The sequence below is a fragment of the Phacochoerus africanus genome, chromosome 11 (genome assembly GCF_016906955.1).
Source record: "Phacochoerus africanus isolate WHEZ1 chromosome 11, ROS_Pafr_v1, whole genome shotgun sequence".
NCBI classification, from domain to species: domain Eukaryota; kingdom Metazoa; phylum Chordata; class Mammalia; order Artiodactyla; family Suidae; genus Phacochoerus; species Phacochoerus africanus.
Genome location: NC_062554.1, coordinates 88,606,409 through 88,624,622, shown reverse-complemented (window position 1 = coordinate 88,624,622; position 18,214 = coordinate 88,606,409). Strand labels below are relative to the sequence as shown.

The following is an 18,214-nucleotide window of genomic DNA, read 5'->3' as shown; positions in this document are numbered from 1 at the left end:
AACCCTCTACAACCCCAATATTCCCCATATTACTTCCTCTGACCACCACCTCCTGTCTTTCAATTTCACTCACTCTTTCCAGGATCCTGACACCAACAATCTGCCACCTCCAATCTTTCCATCCTCCCATCTACTTCACATCTCTTACATCTTTTGATAGCCTCTCTTTTTTCAATCCCTTCTTCTAATTATCCACAAGGCTACCTCTCTCATAGCCTTCAAGATTTTGCTCAAATATCCCCTTTCTTAATGAGGTCTAGCCTGTCTAATCCATTTAAAAATGGCAACTCCTGCCTAAACCCTAATCCTGCTCTGTGAACATACTATCTAATGGGAGATAGTATGTTCATATAGCATGTCTCCTCTCCTCCTCCCCCTCCCTCTCCCTGACTTGGTGTGTTTACTTCTGCATCCTTTAGTTACCTTTCTCCCAGTGCCCAGTGCTGTCCCTTTCTCTCAGTCAACTCTGGAAGCTAGCTCAGGAGTCTTCCCATTGGGGAAGATCTATCCTGTTACTGCACTTATTCTCTGTGACCACTCTGCACTGCTCCCCAACAGACACATGAAACATTCTTTTCTTTTTTGGGGCAAGTTGTCTCTGAATCTTGCCACTTTGATATCCCCACTCTACTCATTCAATAAATTAATCCTTATATTTCTGTTCATCCTGTCTTTATACACCCATTTAACTAGCATTGAGTTTCTGCTAATAGCTAAGAATGCCAATAGCTAAAGACAGTACAAGAAATCATGTATACCTTTAGGGTAAGGACTCTATAACCTGGATTTGCTTTATGTTGATGCATTTTATGATGGTTTCTAAGAATACACTGTGCCTAAAAAGCTGAAATTTATGTATGGTAAAATCTTAGTAGCTGAAACCTTAAGTTAATCAATGCTTTTCACTTTAATTCTCTGCTAAAGCATAGGAAAATTTAAAATTAAGTATTAATATTTAAAAGGGACTTTGAAGTTCGGTCTTGGCATCGGAACATGCTTGACCTATATCCTGTCTACTTCAGAAGAAGTCTAAAGCCCTACAATGCTAATGACCCAGACCACCCACCTCAGCCCCACATCACTGTTTTGTGTCACGTACTCACAGTTCCCAAAGCTCAGCTATCCTGTTAACATGGTATTTTATTTCTCCATACCCACAGCAGCTAGTACAATCCAAAATGTTTTGAGTAGGTACTCAAATAATATATTTTGATTTATTGATTGACTGATAACTGTGAAGCTTTCCTCAAATCTCAGAGTCTGAGAAACATACTTACCAAGACAGGAAAGTTTACCAATATGTCTTTAAAAGATTTTTAAAAGAAAGTATCAAAATATGAATGTCCTTGGATTTCATTAATTAAGATACCACCTTTCACATGGACTCTGGCACCCCAGAGTTTTACTGTAACTTTCTCACCTTCTCATGGGCAGCACTGTTCCTATTATTAAAAGATTTCCTAAGTACAAAGAAGAGAATGGGCAAAGATTTGGTCAAAAGAGGAAAGGACATTATCATCTGAAAATTCCACTTCTGAAGGAATTTGAAGCTATTTGGATGGCATTCATCCATTCATGAATTATTTGGTAATTGTTTAATACCTACTCTAACTATAGCATTGTACAGGGGCTTAAGAATAGGGTATGCACCTTGCAGAGCTTACAGAATGATAGAAAAAACCAACAGATGACATAACCTTAACAAGTGTGCTGTGCAAAGAACAGGATGGGTGCTATGGCAGCAGATGACAAGGAGAAGCTAAGAAAACTTCCTTGAGCAATTTTCCAGGTCCTTTTATTACACAACTGAATTTCTATTCTGTCTGGTTTCTAAATACATGCTGTCTGTTAGACATCACACAGTATTGGTTAAGTTGCTACTAAGAGTCAGCCCATTCAGCTGGGTCAGTTAAATCTGGCAAAACAGCAGCAACCATTCAGAAAAATGAAATCATCCTCCAACATCCAACACCCCAGCTCTAATCCCTGAACTCCTCTGTTTTCTACTCAGCTTCCCCTTGAATCTCAGAAATCTTTTGTCTTCCAGAACTTATCTACCCTTTTAAAGTTCAACATTTCTGCTAAAGATTCCCAAGCTCCCTTCTTAAATAGATAAACATATGATTATTTTTGAATGGTAAATAGGAGCCGCTTCCTCACCATGACCGAGGCTCTTGCATGCCTGTCAGACCCATTCTGCTGATCAATGGAGTGCAGAGATATGTCAGTTTATCCACCCCTTCTGACCTGGAACGTTCTGCCTTATTCCAAAGTAAATGACAACCACTCTAAACATTGTTCCTAGGTTTCTGTGCTCTCACATGCATGTGTACCTGTGGCTATCGATTTCTTGCCTTCTGAACAACCCTGAAGCACCCAGATTTCTACCACATTTCACCTTTACATACAGCATTTGAAAAAGGAGATGAAATAAAATGCCTTTTTCCACATATGTCATTTCTGAAACATATAAACTGTTACATATGTATTTTTTCTTTTTTCCCATTTTTTATTTTTTATTGAATTACAGTGTGATAGTTTCTGCTATACAACAAAGTAATTCAGTTTCACACATAGACACAGCCATTCCTTTTCAGATTCTTTTCCTGTATAGGTTATCACAGAATATTGGATAGAGTTCCCCGTGCTATATAGCAGGTCCACATTGACCATCCATTCCATATACCATGGAGTGCATATGCCAGTCTCAACATTATTGATAGTATCCTCTCAGATTTTTAATTTCCTGTCAGTCTCCTGGATGGAGGGGGTCACTGTATATCTGGGTAACATCCAACAAGTCTGATATAACCAACTAATTTGGACCATCCTAGGCCACTTGCTATACAGCATCCCCAAAGGCTTATTAGAAAGGTGAGATTGTGCTACTAAGGGTAAAGTACTTGGGAACCGAAATTCCTCATAGGTAATTCATATATAAGAGTGCCACTATGCTGAAGAGGTGGGTTTCCAAAGTATACATAATTCCATATTTCTTGAGATTTTCTGGGTGTTTTAGTTCCCCGCTTGTCAATAAAAGCCCCTAAGAAATATCCTAAAGAGGACTGACAAGCTAGTAGGTCCTCCACCACTATAACAGCTCCTATTGAACTCAAAGGCCCCATTCTGGAGTACTTTGGAGCTTGAATTATTTAACATAGAACTAGAAGCATCTACAGGCTTACTTCATTTTATTGTGCTTCACTTTATTTCACTATGTAGATATTGTGTTTTTGCAAACTGAAGGTTTGTGATAACCATGAATCAAGTCCATTGACACCATTTTCCCAACAGTATTTGCTCAATTCATGTCTCAGTGAAACATTTTGGTAATCTCACAGTATTTATAACTTTTTTATTATTACTATATTTATGATGATGATCTGTGATCTATGATCTTTGATGTTATTATTGTAATTGTTTTGGAGCACCACAAATAACGCTCATTCAAAACAAAAAATTTGATAAATATTTAGTGTGTTCTCATTGCTCCACTGACATGCCTTCCTGCATCTTTCTCTCTCTCTTTCCTTGGGCCTCCCTATTCCTGAGACAAAAAAAAAAAAAAAAAATTGAAATTAGGCCAGTTAATAACCCTACAGTGGCCTCTAAGCATTCAGTGAAGGAAGAGTCCCATATCTCTGATTTTAAACCAAAAGCCAGAAATGACTAAGTTTAGTGACAAAAGCATGCTAAAAGCTGAGACAGGCTGAAAGCTAGGCCTCTTGGGCCAAACAGTTAGCTAAGTTGTAAATGCAAAGGAAAAGTTCTTGAAGGAAATTAAAAATGCCACTCCCATGAAGATGCAAATGATAGGAAAGCAAACAGGCTTACTGCTGATAGGAAGAAAATTTAAGTGGCTGGATAGAAGATTAAATCAGCCACAACATTGCCTTAAGCCAAAACCTAATCTAGAGCAAGGCCTTAATGCTGTTCAGTTCTGTAAAGGCTGAGAGAGGTGAAGAAGCTGCCGAAGAAGAGTTTGAAGCTAGCAGACCTTGGTTCATGAGGTTTAAGGAAAAGACACAGTCTCCATAAAATTAAAGTGCAAGGTGAAACAGCAAGTGCCCATGTAGAAGCTGCAGCAAATTATTCAGAAGTTGATATAACAACACATTTTCACTTTTCAGTATAGACAAAACAGCCTTATATTAAAAGAAAATATTACCTAGGACTTTCTTGGCTAGAGAGGAAAAGTCAATGCTGGGCTCCAGAGCTTCAAAGGACAAGCTTATTCTCTTGTTAGGGGCTAATGTAGCTGGTGACTTTAAGTTGAAGCCTGTACTCATTTACCATTCTGAAAATCCTAGGGCTCTTAAAAATTTTGCTCAATCTACTCTGCTGATGCTCTGTAAAAGGAATAGCAAAGCCTGGATGATGGCACATCTGTTCTCAACATGGTTTACTGATATTTTAAGCCTACTATTGAGACCTACTTCTCAGAAAAAAAAAAAAAAAGCTTCTGTTCAAAATACTATTGCTCATTAACAGTGCACCTGGCCATCCAAGGATTTTGAGGAGATGGATAATAAAATTAATTTGTTTTCATGCCTGCTAACACAAGATCATTCTGCAGCCCATGGATGAAGGAGTAAGTTCATCTTTCAAGTTTTATTTAAGAAATACACTTCATAAGGCTGTAGCTGCCATAGATAATGATTCCTCTCAAGGATCTGGACAAAGTTAATTGAAAACCTGGAAAGGATTCACCATTCTAGATTCCATTAAAACATTTTTGATTCATGGGAAGAGGTAAAAATATAAATATTAACAGGAGGTTGGAAGAAATTGATTCCAACCTTCATGAATAACTTTGAGGGATTTAAGACGTCAGTAAAGGGGGTAACTGCAGATGCGGTGGAAATAGCAAGAGAACCAGAATTAAGAGCGGAGCCTGAAGATGTGACTGAATTGCTGTAATCTCATGATAAAACTTGAATGGATGAAGAGTTGCTTCTTATGTATAAGCAAAGAAATTAGTTTCTTGAGATAGAATCTACTACCAGTGAAGATGCCATGAAAATTGTTAACATGACAACAAAGGACTTATCTTACATAAATTTAGTTGGTAAAGAAGCAGCAGGGTTTGAGAGGATTGACTCCAATTCTGAAAGTAGTTCTACTGTGGGTAGACACTCTGTATGTTATAGAGAAATCTTTCATGAAAGGAAGAGTCAGTGGATGCATCAAACTTTACTGTTGTTTTAATTTTAACAAATTGCCACAACCACTCTGACCTAACTACTACCTCGATCAGTCAGCAGACATGAACATGCAGGCAAGACTCTCCATAAGCAAAAATATTATCACTCACTGAAGGCTCAGATAACGGTTAGCATTTTTCAGCAAAAAAGTATTTTTAATTAATATATGGACATTATTTTTTAGATATAATGTTTTTGCATACTTAATAATCTACAAGATAGTTAAAAATAACTACTTTTATATACACTGAGAAATCAAAAAACTCATGTGACTTATTTTACTGTTTTATTGTAGTTTTCTGGAATCAAATCCAAACTATCTCCAAGGTATGCATGTATATAATTTAGTAAAAGGGCCAAAAGAAACCCAGTTCTGTACATGGGTTTTTTTCCTTAAAAAATTAAGCCCAAAGGATTTGATGGGTGCCCAATGTAGGAGAAAAAAAAATCCCATGCCATCTGGAAAGTTTTCAAGAAGTTTACCCTGTAGGGAAGCAGGGTGTAACATGTAACATCCATTTATAGGTCTAATCGGCCAAATATTTCTGCATTGTAAAGTAATTCAATCAGCAGCAACACTTATCTTTTTTTTTTTTAATTTAAAAATCAAACACATCTCTAAGAGGCAGAATTGTCCAAAAAACCCTGATACCTGACTTTTGATAATGCCCATAAATTAATCTCCACCCCCAAAAGGTCTCACTAGATAATCTACCCTTCAACCCTGTTCTCAGAGTAGTGACCTCTGGCATCATTGCTATGCTAAACTCCAAGTAGTCAAGCTGTGCTGTGTTGCCTTCAGTGGGGCACAGGCACATACTCAGGACACCACACGCCTTTTAATACCCCCATTTTAGTCCCACCAGATGTCACTGAGCATTATGGGACACTGGAGTCTTCAAGAGACATCAAACAAGCTATATCCTCTGATCTAAAGACTGGTACTAATTACATTTAGTCCTTGTGTTTCCATTACCAATCTCAAGGGTTTTACACTGTGATTATATACATTAGCCCTCACCTTAGAGCTCTGGATCTAGATGGTTGTGGTTGAAACACTTATCAAAAGGGATATTTTAAACCAAAATTCAGGATGCCTGAAACTGACTCCCTTCTTGAGTGTATTTTTCAGTGTTACCATCTTCCAGATAAATTCTCTTGGAACTAAAGCCTCATGTATCATTTCTAGAGGGTTTTCTTTTGCAAATTTTGGGTTACTTGCCTTCAATTCACCATAAAAATCCAAACCAAATGCACAAAAGACAATAGAGTGATACCTTGAGATGTATGCCTCATGTTGAGAAAGAGACCAGCTAGGTAATTTTCCTGCCAAAATACAGTTCTGCTACAATGAGTTCTTTGTTTTCAACTAGAACAGCCAGTTCTACAGCAATTTCTGCACACCCCGAAACTTCCCTGTGTCCTTTGTTCTACTGCAATCAAAGAATACCTTACTCCATTAAGCATAGCCAGTGTGGACTCCTAGCCTGACTTAAACAGGCAATTTAAAAAGACATTCCCTAGTCTGGCGTTCCTGAAGGTACTTCCTTAACGTCCTGTAGAATTCTGAATTTTTCTTTTAAATATTTTCTTTGTTTGAACTCAGAATATTCTAAAGCCCCTTTGGAGTATAGTGGTATCCCTTATTCCGTAAGGATAAAGCTTTCCACCCAGTTCTTTTCCCTACCCAGGACTTGCAGCAGTTACTGGGGAATTATACTGAATATATGGCCCCACTGAAATCAGGAAAAATGCTTGTACTTTCGAAAATGTTTGTGGTTCAACCTCAAGGATAGGGCCCTATTACCCTTTATATAATTGGATCAATAGTACCTTGACTGTAGCAAAATTGGCACATCTTGAAATATTAACTCTTTTATCTTAAAAGGAAACTGTGTCCAAAACATCAAAACGTCCATAACCAAAAGCTATTGCACACCTCACATACTTAATAAATATTTGGCACATATCTTCAAAGCTGACATATTTCTAGTCTTTCAGTCTCCTGTCTCTGTTACTGGCCTTTCCTTCTGCTTTCAAAGTCAGTCTTTCCCATGGACTTTACCTTAACTAACCTTTGATTGCTATTCTGGTTCCTCACTCTGCTTATCTGTGGAATGTGATTTTTTGGGCAATTCTCTAGAATAATCAAACAGTACCAATACTGATCTTCAGTGGCAACAGACTCTAGCTTTGACAAATGTAACAGTATTTATTAAGATAACAAAACAACAACAAAAACATTTGGGAAAGAGAGTAATACATCTTCAAAACAAGTATAGAAATGATAGTTGGCTCAATGATAAGGTCAGCATGCAAGGCCACTTTGTAAGATTTTATATACTGTTTTAAAATGAACTTCCAGGAGTTCCCACTGTGGCTTGGTAGGTTAAGGACCCAATGTAGTCTCTGTGAGAATGTCTCTCAGACATTCTCAGTGGGTTAAAGATCCAGCATTGCTGTAAGCTGAGGCATGGGTCACACAGCTTGCACCTAACACAGATGCAGGTTGGGTCTGGTGTGGCTGTGGCATAGGCTGTAGCTGCAACTCCAGTTCAAGCCCTGGCCTGGTAACTTTCATATGCCACAGGTGCAGCCATAAAAAGAAAAATGAATAAATAAATAAATAAAATGAACCTCTAGTATTTTGAATAACAGCACTCAAAATAAAAGCATCTTTTAGAATCATCTTAAGTATAAATATCCATTAAGATCACTATAATTTAAGACTGCAATTTTAATTTCATGATCTTGTTTTTATTTCCTAAACTAATTTAAGTTGGGAATCTTTTTAAATATGTCAGAGGTGATAATTTTAATATGCCTCTTTAACATTAGTAGTTTCCTAGCAAGAATTGATCCCAATACTTTTGTTTAAAAGTAGAACTGTTTTAATTAAATTATAAAATCCCAATGGAAACCGTTTTTACTTTCATTACAGTTTTTTTTGATATATAAATTATACTAATACATTGACAATAAAAAACATAAAACAAGTCGCATAAGGCTGATTTTGGGGAGTTCCCACAGTGGTACAGTGTGTTAAGGATCCCTGCAGCTGTGGCATAGGTCACACCTATGGCTCAGATTTGACCCCTGGCCCAGGAACTTCCATATGCTGTGGGTGGGGCCTAAAAGAAAAAAAAAGATTGATTTTTAAATTGAAAAATAGTCCTTTTCATTCATGAGGCAGTATGGTAGTGGTTTTTCTACACTTGTATTCACTCAATAGATGTTAAATATATGCCAGTGAATAATTCAACCAAATTTGGCTAACTCATGTCCATAAAATGTTTTCTGTGACATGTTTTAAATTAATAGGGGGAAATAAAAAGTAAAACTAAATTAATATGTATTCACTAGACTCTCACTATGACACTATTTGCAAGAAAATAGAATTCAGAATAATCTGTACACATCTTAAGAGTTTTACCAAAAAGTACCCTGACATCAAGTAGTTCTCTTTATTCAGTAATCTATGCTGCTTTCATTGTCTGTCACCATCCCCCAAATACTTTCAATGTACTAGACCAATCTGTCCCTAACGTTTTTTAGGGCCAAAAGCAAGAATGCAAATGGTGGTGAGCATAACAAGATTAAATATTTATCAGTTACAACCCAAGCAAAGAAACTATTAAGTAAAGTAAGTTCTATTTTCCTACATTGATAAATATGCATTGATAATGGCCTAAAATGTTAGGTCTAAATTTAGAACTTCAGACACTGAGATTTCTGGTTGGGAACTTGGCAGTATGTTGTTTTTCCCCCAGCCTTTAATCTGCCTCTCTTTCTCACTTCCAGCTTTATTCTGCAAATAGCCTTCACTTACCTGCATGGATTTTTCAGCCTGTATGTTCAAGTTCTGTCTACTTCCCCTCTGCTATGGTTTTGCATTTGGGGGGTCACAGTCTAAAGAAAGTAGTTTGGAGCTGAAAAAGCAGAGAATTCTAGAGATGATCTAAAAGGGAATTGAAGGAGTTCCCATCATGGCGCAGTGGAAAAGAATATGACTAGAAACCATGAGGTTGTGGGTTCGATCCCTGGCCTCGCTCAGTGGGTTAAGGATCTGGTGTTTCCGTGAGCTGTGGTGTAGGTCACAGGCGTGGCTTCGATCCTGTGTTGCTGTGCTGTGGCTGTGTTGCTGTGGCTGTGATTCAACCCCTGGCCTGGGAATCTCCATATGCCGTGGGTGTGGCCCTAAAAAGCAAATAAATAAATAAATAAATAGGAATTGAAGATTCCGAATAGGCATGTCCCATGGATTCTTTGCCTGTGGAGACGGCCAGAGCAGAGCCCACCAAGGCCTGGGAGAAAGATTCTCACCCGTGGAAGATAGTCTATAACGATGGTTGAGGGTGCAGCGTCAAACTTCACAGGCCAGAATTCTGTTTGTTATGTATTAGCTAAGAAGAAGTTATTATCACTTTGTCACTCCTTCACTACCTTTCAACTGATTTCTTCTTAGCCATAAGTGAGAATTTGATCCCCTTTAAAAGCAAAGGGGAAAACTCCTATTACTATTAAGAACTTAGAAATCCTAGTGTATCTTTCTTTCCTTTCATTTTTCAGAAGGAGCTAACCTATACGCAAGATTATGAAATGTCTTAAGTGTAGCATAGGAAAAAAAATTTAAGGAATTTAATGTCATCTTATTAGAATGACCTACTCCGACTATCCTGTATATATAATAGCAGTCTGTCCAGTCCCTCTCATGTTGATTCCCTCACTCTATTTTATTTTTTATTCTCTTTTAACATATATATATATACATATATGTATGCTATATATCACATATGATATATATACATGTATTTGTCCTCTTGAATGTAAGCATCATAAGAGCAGGGTCTTTGTTTTGCTCTCCGCTGTATTCTTAGTGCATAGACAGAGCCTTTGATGTCTTAGTATTAAACTTCTGCCTGAAGAGTCAGAAATCCCTTGTACTTTTTGAATGGCTTCCACAGAGAAGAGTGGTGAGAAGAAGGGTCACTCTGCATTCAGTGAGGTGGTGACCAGAGAATAAACCATCAGCATTTATGTCTGTGAACATAGAGTAGTCTTTAAAAGAAGCATGACACTTGGACACTCAAAGAGATCTGGAAGTTTTCCACAGGGAGGAGGGAACTTGAGATATGTACTTTGACACCAGGCTTATTAACAAAGCTGTTTGGGCCAAAGGAATAAGGAATGTCATATACTGTGTCCATATGTCATTGCTCAGAAAGCAAGGGTGATGATTCACTAAACAAGCTATTTATGGTGATGACTTATATGCCTGTTACCACTTTCAGAAATCTATAGACAGTCAACATAGGTGTAAACTAACTGCTTACTGGCAAATAGTTATAAAACTGAAAATACTTACACACTTACATACACAAGCAGCAAAAACTTCTGCGTAAACAAAGAAAGCATAGCAGTAGATGCCTTCAGTTTGGCAAATACTGAAAATGCCATGCTCTAAATGACCAATATTGGTAGACTTTTGGCTATGGCTAATCACTGTAAATATTTAACAGCTGAAGGAACACCTATTTTGTAAAAATTCATAGAGAATAAGCAGAGAATATGAATGTATTATTCATAATATAGCAGAGAATATATTAAACAATAAAGAGTATCAAGCTATGTAACAGAGTGGCTCCAAGAGGCTAGGAATGCAATAAGCACTGTATTAATCAATAATGTGACAGCTTGTACCATGATTTTGTCCTTTTGAACACTTTTGACTGAACTGGTTACTAGCTATTTAGTAGATCAGTCTCTTTCTCTTTTCCTTTCTCTCTCATAACCACAAGTCATACCCATCTATAACACATTGGAAAGCCTGTGGGAGGCAGAGTTTAATTCCGGGTTACTCCCATAAGGCCACATGTCTTCTCTCCCTTTCTTACTCCCATTTGAAAGCAACCATGGTGAGGTGTATTTAAGGTTGAGTTGAGAGTTTGTGGGGCTTCCACGGGAGATATGCTTTGTCCACAGCCCTGATTCACAAATATTTATCCTCTTCTCTGTGGTTACTCTGTGAGGGCAACACTGTTACAGGGCAGAGCCCAGGAATCTCCAGGGAAGGAGGCCCAAACTCTGTTCTTGGGCTTCTGTGCCTTCACATGTTTGTGTACCTGTGGCCATTGACTCCTTGCTCCTGGACAAACCTGAAGCACCCAGATTTCCATCACATTTTACCTTTGCATACCAACAGTTGAGAAAGGGGATGAATGAAAGACCTTTTTTCAAATATTCCATGGGCCTCCTTGCCAACATCCTATTTCATCTGGTAGTCACATGGAATGTACAACTTAGAGCAACATCCAGAAATTTTTTAAATCAAATAGGAAACAACATAACAGAGTTCAAATTCCATCTCTTCTACTTGCTACCTTGATTAAATTGAACAAATTCCTTATCTCCTCTATTTTTCAGTTTCCTCAGTTCTAAAATAGGAATAACAATTCCATCTCTTTCATAGTGTTAGTATGAAAGTTAAGTTAATGTAGTAAAGCATTTATATGAGTGCATGGCACAGAGTGAGAGTTACTAGGTGTTTGAAACTATGTGAGCTTTACACTTTCTTTCTACTACATGTAATAACCATACTTATATGACATCTTTAGGATACAATTGAAAAGTTACATTTTTAGAGCTAACAATTAGGTCAACTACTTAAGAAACTCAGTATTTCATTGTCCAACTTAATAAAACACAATTTGCATCAGCATAAACTTTTTTTAAATCGTTTCTTTTATAAGAAATAGAGTTTACAGAATGTATGTTGAATATAACTGGAGAAGATAGGCCAAAATTCCTCTAACTATGTATACTCAGGCTACAACAGGGACTAGAGTTTTGAAGACCAAGAATGACTGAGCATAAACAATACAGGATTGGTTATGAATGTTGTCAGGTCATTCAATAAACATATAAAAAGACTATTTCTTTTTTCAGTTTGGTAAGACGAGATTCAGTAATATCACAGATAGCATCAGTTACTCCCTGAGACCTAACGAACAAGCAAAAAGACATCATTTAAATGACTGGTGATTCCATTTAACAACAGGCATTTTCAATGAGGATACTTTGAGCACCTTGCTTAATAGGTACAAACAAGAGAAACACTGTATCCCAAGGCAAATAGCTTACTGCTTTTTAAGAAAACTGGGTGGTCTCTAGATATCAAGTCCCAGTTATTAAATTGTAAAGAACTTTAAATCAAAACCATACCCTCTGACATCCATCTATTGGTCAACAGAATGGCCCTGGGGCAGAGGAGTGGTGAACAAAGCGAAAAATTTTACATGAAGTGTCCCCAAATTTAACAGGTGGGACAGAAAAGGCTCTAAACTATTAAACTGCAAAGACCAGATTATCTCAAATACTTTATTTGCCTCAAGGAAGGTTAATCAAAATGCACTACAGGAAAATTGAAAAGGCAATATAGTATTGCTATATCATGATATTTCTCACGTCATAAAAACATCAAATTAGCATGAAAACTGATTATCTTGTTAACTGTCTATATTAAACACTATTTTAAAATGTCCCTTTCTCTTCTAAACTATATTCTCTGACTTCCCTTGGTTTATTAAGACAATTGACTAATTTTGTTTTCAGTCAAGTCAAGGCTTAATTAGCTTAGTAGGTATATATATTCATGAATAAATAATATAATATAATAATAAATAATGAAGATTTAAGCATACATTTTAAAAAATTACCAGCTGATAAAATTATCCTGAGGGCTTTTTCTACTTGGTCAGTCCTCTTATCCTTCAGCATCCTATATATGGTCCTACCTCTTGAAGATATCATATACTTTAAAAAAGTTATAGCATTAATTCAACTTTTATCAAATTGGAATGGACAAAAAAATCACAGAAATATCAGCTACTAGGAAACAGAGGTACTATGGAATGTTGAAGAAACAGAGACATCAAGGGTGCTGCCAGAGTGTTATCCTGAACTACTGGAAGACTTATGAGAGCCCTTACTGAGATGAGGAGGAGTGTAAAAGGAGCGAGCTTGAGGGAGAAAATTGGAAATTTGGTTTTGAATATATTAGGGTTAACTCCACCTATAGATATACAGTGGAGATGATGAATAGCCAGTTTTCTAGACCCTCTGGACATCAGATAAGAGGGAAGGACTGGAGTTGTCACATAGAAATGGTATTTAAGACTCAAGTCTGGATCAGTCCAATTGTTGTATCTAGAAGAGAAGATCTGAAGGCTAAAGCCTGGGCCACTTCTGTATTTGGAGTTTGGGACATGAGGAAGTACCAACACCAAGAATTGGAAAGGAGCTTAAAGCAAGAGAATGTGAGTCCAAAAAGCCAAGGAAAGAAGTGTTTCAAAGGTAGGAGTGGTCAACACTGTCAATTTGCTGATAGATGGTAGGTCAAGCAGGATGAAGATTATGAATTCACCATCAGATTTAGCAATAGGAAGGGTACTGTGATCTTAACAGAGTGGTATAACTTCAGAGGTGAGTAAGAAAGCCTGACTGCCATAGATTCAAAGAGAAGATGAGGAGAATTGGAAACATCAAATATGGATAACTCTTTCAAGAATTTTTGCTATAAAGGAGCCTGAAAAATAGAAGATGCATTATTACAGCATGTATAGATAGCATGCATATGCCATAAATGATCTAGTAGATGATGATGCAAAAGATAAGGGGAATTGTCCTTAAAAAAAAATGAAATTCAGGAGTTCCCATCATGGCTCAGCGGTAACGAACCCAACTAGGACCCATGAGGATGCGGGTTGGATCCCTAACCTTACTCAGTGGGTTAAGGTTCCAGCATTGCCCTGAGATATGGTGTAGGTTGCAGATGCTGCTCGGATTCTGTGTTGCTATGACTGTGGTTTAGGACAGCAGCCTAACTGTAGCTCCGATTTGACCCCTAGCCTGGGAACTTCCACATGCCACTGGTTCGGCCCTAAAAAGTAGTAAAAAACAAAAACAAAACCAAAAAACACTCAAAGTATTCCTACTATGATTCCATTGGAATAAAGTGATTAACTTTTGTCTGTATTTTTTTCCTTTTCATATACATGCATATGTAAAAAAAATTTTAATAGAGCCATAATAGAACCGCTGAAAAGTGAATGCTTGAAACCATCTTTGTCTTTGCTTGCCTCCCTCACTTCAGCATTGCTCCTTTTAAAGATAGTGAAGTTCTTGTGGCCCTAAATTCAACTAAAAACATTCATGCTATTGGGGATTAATGACAGTGTGCTTCTCTTCCAGGAGTATTTTGATTTACTGAAATATTTTAGGACAAAATGATATATTTATTTCAAAACAGTCTTGGTAGGGCAAGGAAATGAAATGGGTGGGAGAAGACATGAAAGAAGTTGGCCTTGAGTTCATAGTTGATGAAGCTGGGTATGAGTGTATGGTGATTCCTTATACCGTTCTTTTTTCCTATGTATATGTTTGACGATTTCCATAATATAAAGTTAAAAATTAGAAAAAACTTAGTGTCAATATAATGCTTAATCCAAATAAATTATTAAATGGTTAAATTTCTAATAATTTGGTAACAGGTGAAGGAACTATTTGGAAGCATAGGAATTTTTCTGGCTTTTTTCAAATCATAGCTACTTTGCTTTCGTATACAGCACAAACATAGCCTTTTCATATACATCACAAGCTTTTTTATCAAAAGGTGTCTCAGTTGCTTTAAGACAGAATTAATTTGGATGCTTATAAGTGCAAATAATTTGGAAATCTGGATTTTTAAAAATAAAGCATTGTCTCTTAAATACCCTCTCACTTTAGGTAAGCATAAAGAATTCTGAAGATATTTATTCTATGATACATATTCTGGAGTAAAGTAATACTACACACAAAACAATGCTAATACAGTTGATTGTTAAGAAAAAGAATAGTAAATCATGCACAGAAGGTAAAATTTCATTGCAATAGTTACTAGTTTTAAAAAAGAAATGGTTAATTTCAGAAATTTGTCACTCTTATATTGCTATATAAAATTTTAGGTTAAAAATATTTTTAACGTTTCAAACTTAGCATATGTAGAAACAGCAGCGTTGATACATTAACTCTTCAAATATTAACCACTACATATTCTTTAGTGTTTTCCAGTTACTCATTAACTTTTTTATAGTGTTAGTGTTTCTCTGATTGTCGGTAATTTCCACAAGGAAAGCTGAAAAACAAACTCCATTTTTTTTTTTTTCTAGATCAGAATAAAGTTCATATTTTAGTTATAATATCTCCCTAGCTCATCATATATTCATCATTAAAAGTCCACTATATATTTGGGACCTGCAAATTCTGCTTAAAAAAAATTAAACCTAAAGTTGTGTTGTGCAGTTTATGGTTTCTTTTGTATGGCTTTATTGCCCTCAACATTTCATTGGTGTAAACTACTAAGCAAAGGAACAAGATTTCCTTTGTAACTGATACCTAAATTTCTATTTTGCTTTGAGCATCTAATTTGTACTGCGAAGACATATAATTTGAGACTTGTAGCTATATCACAAAAGTACAACGGTTTACGCTGATCTTTAATTTTCTAAGTTGTACTAGCTGTAATTTAAATTTTTTGCATGTTTTTAACTGCAATGCAGACCAGTATACATCAGAAACCTTTGTACATTGACAGAGACTGGGAAAAGGATGCCTTGTTCTGATTTCAGATAGGCATTCCCTTTTCACAACTGCAGGTGCAAGGGAGCCCATTCATAATATTTGCTTCAAATCAGTTACAGTCACTAGATGGAAATACAATTCTATTATACAAGAACTTGACAAATCTTTACAAAAATGATTTTCTTTAACAACTATCACTATTATAAATAAAATTGGGGGCAAGTATGATATTTTCTTTTGCCTATGTACTGGGGACAAAATATACCCTGTTGACACAAGTTTTGGTCATTTTACTACTGAACATGTGTGTGTATTTACTAAATCGAGAAAAATACTTCGTTGCTTATTAGCACCTAATGGAATTTTGCTTGGTGGAAAATTTGCAACAAATGTATGTTTCACTTAAGAGAAAATTGATGTTATTTTTTCCTTTGCCTTAAATTTTACTTATTTTAAAATCAACTTACAAACTAGAAAAGAAAAATTAACTCTTAATTGCTCTCATTTCACATAGCTAGATAAATGTTTTGAAACAAATATTAGGCAATTATATATGCTAGCATGTTTCCATTATGTACAAGGGTATGACTTGATGGTTTTAATTAGCTTCAGGCAGAAACTTGATTTGTCAATTCAAAACTTAGGAGAACATTTTAGTCTGTGAAACAGTCACAACTCTCTTTTAACAGGAGAGGTCAGAGAAAAGGCTCTAATAGAATTTTAAGGGCTCAATGACCAAACACAGGTAAACATTTTCTAAAACGTATAGTAACAATCACTGTACTGGCAAAAATATATATTTGGCCTATATTTAATGCTAATAAGAACCCATGCTAAATTCATAATTACTATTACTTACTGTATGTCTTAACTGCTTGCTAACCATCCAGTACTGCCACCTTAAATTTGCTCATAATTCAGAAGTGCCAAAACACCTTTTCATACACCATTTGACAAGCTTTTCTTTGTGATTTGTAAAATGAGGGTGATACAGTTTATAAAGAAGTATGCTCTCCAAATCAGGTAATTCTGACAAAAGTAGCTTGCCTGTACTGAAAGCTGTCAATCCTGGTCTAGGGTCTTGTCTTAGAGTTTTAGTCTCAGGGATGGATCTCACTGAGGAATCAATTAGCTAGGAATCTTTTTTTGAGCTGAAAAAAAAAAAAACCAACTTAATGCAAGAATATTCCTCATATGTGTTTAATTCATTCAGGCTCCACTGTGGTAGAGCAAACTTGTATGCTGCCATCTTTTGCCATCTGCCATGCTTTTATGTCATGGACTCAAAAACAGAACCCTCGCTCTCATTATACCAGTTTATCCTCAGCCTTGAATCCAATGCAAACTAGTGGTTAGTGGATCCACATGCTAGAAAGATGAGGAACATCTTCAAGGATGCTTTCAAGGAGGGAGGATGCCTTCAAAGATGGAGTGGAACCCCTAAATTAGCTTCTATAAATACAACCCACCATCCTTCCAAACTTCCATTCTATTACTGCCTCCCTGAGCAACAATAGTATCTCCTCATTTAATTAGTTATTGCTGTCACTCTAGGGCAGAAATGCTTGACACCTGGCCTCCCTCAGGCAGTCTGCAATGCAGGATGCTGCCACACTTCTGCACTTCTGAAGTTCTTAGGGCAGACAGAGGGTGTCACTGGCCCACATACCTGGCCAGGATACTTTTCATGACTGCCCAAGATCTTTGAGGAAGAGAGGAAAACAAAGGAAAACAAAACAACTTACCACTTTGGCCCAGTCCAAGAACAACTGAAAACACCCAGGCCGCCCGGAGGAATGGGGCAGGACATGGCCTGCAGTTTTGCAAGCAGACTAATGCGGCAGTAAAAAAAGCCAGGGCCGAGCGGCACATAATGCAAAGCAGCCCACACCGCACCGCTCCCGCCGCCTGGTTGCTAACCGGATGCGCGATCGCGCCTCCCGGGCGCGAAGTGCCAAGTGTTGCTAGGACGTTTCCAGCAGGCCCAGCAGGCGGACCCAGCGGCTGGGAGAAAACGGTGCAGGTACGCCGGCCTGGGCACTGCTCGGCATCGCAGGGCCCCCACGGCCCTCCCAGCTTGGCACGGCGGGTCCCGCGATCTTAGGGAGAAGCACCTCCTTTGATGGCCAATGGCCCGGGGCGGCGTCGAAAGCAAAGGCTCTGCAGCCCGCTCTGGGACAAAGAAAAGAGCTTTTGTCTCTCTCTAGCCGACGGGGCTTCTGCTGCATAAATCAGCTTAGCGAAGAGCCAAACACAATCAAAGCCAAACAAAGCCCAAAGCTGGGGGGAAAAACCAGCCTAATGTACATTCACTGGGTGATGCTGCATCTGTGGGAGGGGACGCCAGCGAGGCCGAAAGGGAAAAAAAGACGATGGCGCATCAATCAGCTCGA

At 37.4% G+C, this 18,214-nt stretch overlaps 1 protein-coding gene across 1 annotated transcript in view; it reads right to left on the bottom strand.

The window, feature by feature from the left end:
• The window catches only part of ITGB8 (integrin subunit beta 8), a 105,376-nt gene extending 87,633 nt beyond the window's left edge, over nucleotides 1-17,743 (bottom strand). Inside the window, exon 1 of the mRNA XM_047752506.1 lies at nucleotides 17,567-17,743. Coding sequence (XP_047608462.1) covers nucleotides 17,567-17,693 — 127 coding nt within the window. The 5' untranslated portion in view covers nucleotides 17,694-17,743. The remainder of the gene's footprint in view (nucleotides 1-17,566) is intronic.
• Between the last annotated feature and the right edge of the window lie 471 nt (nucleotides 17,744-18,214).